At 41.3% G+C, this 2,873-nt stretch overlaps 1 protein-coding gene across 1 annotated transcript in view; it reads right to left on the minus strand.

Moving 5' to 3' along the window:
- LOC106518533 (interferon-induced GTP-binding protein Mx) overlaps nucleotides 1-2,873 on the minus strand; it is a gene marked incomplete in the record, with an annotated part of 24,274 nt that overhangs the window by 19,929 nt on the left and 1,472 nt on the right. The window contains 2 exon segments of the mRNA XM_014009873.1: nucleotides 683-837; nucleotides 936-1,073. Of these exon segments, the coding sequence (XP_013865327.1) occupies nucleotides 683-837; nucleotides 936-1,073 (293 nt within the window).

The raw sequence follows: 2,873 nt of genomic DNA on the forward strand, positions 1-2,873 counted from the left end.
TCCCAAAACAACTGTGTTATCTATTTGACTCCCAGCTGCTTGGCCTCGACTGCCAAGCTATCTAAACTCCCCAGGATTATATGTGAACAAGGACCTGATTCCCTTCCCTTCCCCCGCAACACTCGTGTCGGATCTGGTCTGAAGGCCGAGGAGGAGGGGAAACTCTGAACTCTGGTCAACCATGCACGAGACGATAAGATCTGGTCTCTAGACTCTGACGGTCTAGGATCGGGTTCCAGCACAGAGAACCAACCTCAACCCAGCCCCAGCTATCTGCTCTGTAGCGAGTGTTTTTTTTTGTGTGCATATGATTTTGTGTTTATGATGTAAACATAGGATCAGAGCAAATTTTTTTAACTCATCTCCCTATTGTGTCTTTCCAAGCTGCAAAAACCTAGCACGACCCTGTTGCGCATGACCTGTTCACCTGTTCCCCCATGTTTTGTCATGCGTGTCTTTCTTGAATGGGTGATCTTAACTGCATTTCGTTCTACATTGCATCCCTGATGTTATGTTTGAATGACATTAAAGCAAATCAAATTTTTGACACTAGACCTATGTTRATATAAATTTGTGCCCCTGTTACTTTTAATTATTTTCTATTAAAAATGCAAACATTCTTCCCACAAACATTTTTTTATCTTTCAAAGGGTTAGGTTTAGGAAACACTGAACTAGCCAACCTGATCACCAATGTTTTCTGGTTGTCCCTTCACAGCCACTCTGGCRATGCCCGGCAGATCAATGAGAGTCAGATCAGGAACCTCAGGRGAAGCAATTTCTAGACTGATGAGGTCGTCACTGATCCCCACTCCCACTCCGGCCATTTCATCCTGAGCTGAGGAGACAAAACAAATCCACGTTCTGTTCAACCTGCAAGATCACTTTTGCAGTAGCCTATTTTCAAYAGATATTAAAGAGTGATGAGTTTCATACCTTCTCTTATTTTTTTCTCCACAACTGTAGGATTGTCTAGCTCTTCTTCATGATCTTGGTAACATATCTTTCCRTACCACTCCTGTCCTTCTTTCCTTCTCTTCATTTTTAGCTCAAGAGGACATCTTGTAACAATGCCTGTAATAAYGATGAGCCGACAAGAGGGAGAAAACTGGTTAAGTGAAATAGTTTTTTCTGAAATAAATACAGTATACTGATATTTATGGCTTAAGTAACAAGCAACATGTCTTCTGAAATATCTATTGGCTTCTTGGGCAAATTTGGTTCATATAAATATCATCTGGACAAATAGTTATATTCTGCTAAGAATGTGTGACACCTTAAGTCACAAAGGGTGTTTGTAATTTGCAAACATGTAATTTATAAAAAAAAAATTGTAGTTGGGGGGGGCTGGGGTGGCATGCCCCCCACTGTAAAACTTGAAAAAAATCCATGAGATTGGTCTATTAACATCAGTATACCTGCAAAAAAAGGGAAAACATTACAAACAATATAAACAACTTGACATGTGTGCACTTGAGGAACACAGTGGGACAGAAGAGACTGAGTGGACTTGTCATGTTGTCCATAGAGAATGAGAGATCAAAGAAAATACAGAGCATTACGGACATGTTTGCAGAACGCAAGGCTCATCATGCCCTTCAATAGTGGTGAGTGGGCCTAAAGTACTTCTTTTTGAAATTGTGTTTTACTGAACTTTAGCTACTGATACAGGCCCTGAGTTGAAATAGATAAAAGCGGGTATCAAAATGATTCGATCACTATCCAGGGTGCTGAACTGCTTTGAATTTGCATTGTTTTATCATTAGTAGCTGAATGTTTTGTTTTCTTGGTTTGTTGTACTTCATATCAGTTTGATGGACTTCAAAATGACATAGTCACTCTCTGTGGTGCCGAAGCTTGTAAGCCTTGCTGTTGCAGATTTGTGTATGTTGTAAAACAATGTTATTATGAGCTTTATTATTTGGTATAAAGGGTCATTGGCCCCGCCCCAGCTTTATTACAGTCAAATTGATCATAAGGCAAATCTAAACCCCCTCATCGGTCAAAATAATWACTCAGATAACTGCTGGTGCAGGAGGGGAGAGGGTATATAGTGGAGATAAAGCAAAAGGGTAATTTCTTTTATGGCCAATGTTTTGGCTCAGTGCCAGTCTTAGAACAATGCCAGTAAGTTTTTTTTTCTTATCTCTTATGACACCATATAATCAGCATTCACATAAATGTTTTTCTTGTTTSGAGTTTCTTCTGTATATTTTTACACTCAAACTACTTCTGCATACTTTGCYATTTTAGTCTTTCATGCATCAAAAYATTTAGCTCAACCAGAAACACCATACCATCACATCTGTCATTGAGGCATTCTGTGTGTTTGCTGCTGTGCTCCTGACTGGCCAACACTGATGAGGCGCAGCCCCCTGTTGAGCTCACTGGGTATTTAGGCAGTAGATCTTTGCTGGAGCATCGTGTGTCAATAGTACATCTCCTGGCTGCTCKATAGTTGTTTACTATCTGAGACAAYTAAMCTGCGAACCTCTAGTATGTTCCAGAAAAACTCACCTGTGGATCTCTGCTGCCTGCCTGTGGAAACCTGTAAGAGCTCACTCACCTGAATCCTAAGTCTGCCTGAAGCCTGTCTGCCTCTCAATTAACACTTACCTGAAGAACTTGGTCCTCTCTCCGAGCACAGCCTCCATCTGGAATTTGTAAGACCTCACTCTCACCTGCAAAATCCTCCACCAATACTTACCAGTTGCCTTCCTTTTCAGCTTTGGATCCGGACCCACCTCACTGTAAATAAATATCACTTTGCATTCAGCCTCCTATGTCTGTTTCACCACAACCCAAGTAGGGGTCCCTGCGGACGAGTGGGCGTGTCACAAGGAAAGGCGATTCTAAAGCGACACACCTGATTTG

The sequence above is a fragment of the Austrofundulus limnaeus genome, unplaced genomic scaffold (assembly GCF_001266775.1).
Source record: "Austrofundulus limnaeus strain Quisiro unplaced genomic scaffold, Austrofundulus_limnaeus-1.0 Scaffold62, whole genome shotgun sequence".
Lineage (NCBI taxonomy): Eukaryota > Metazoa > Chordata > Actinopteri > Cyprinodontiformes > Rivulidae > Austrofundulus > Austrofundulus limnaeus.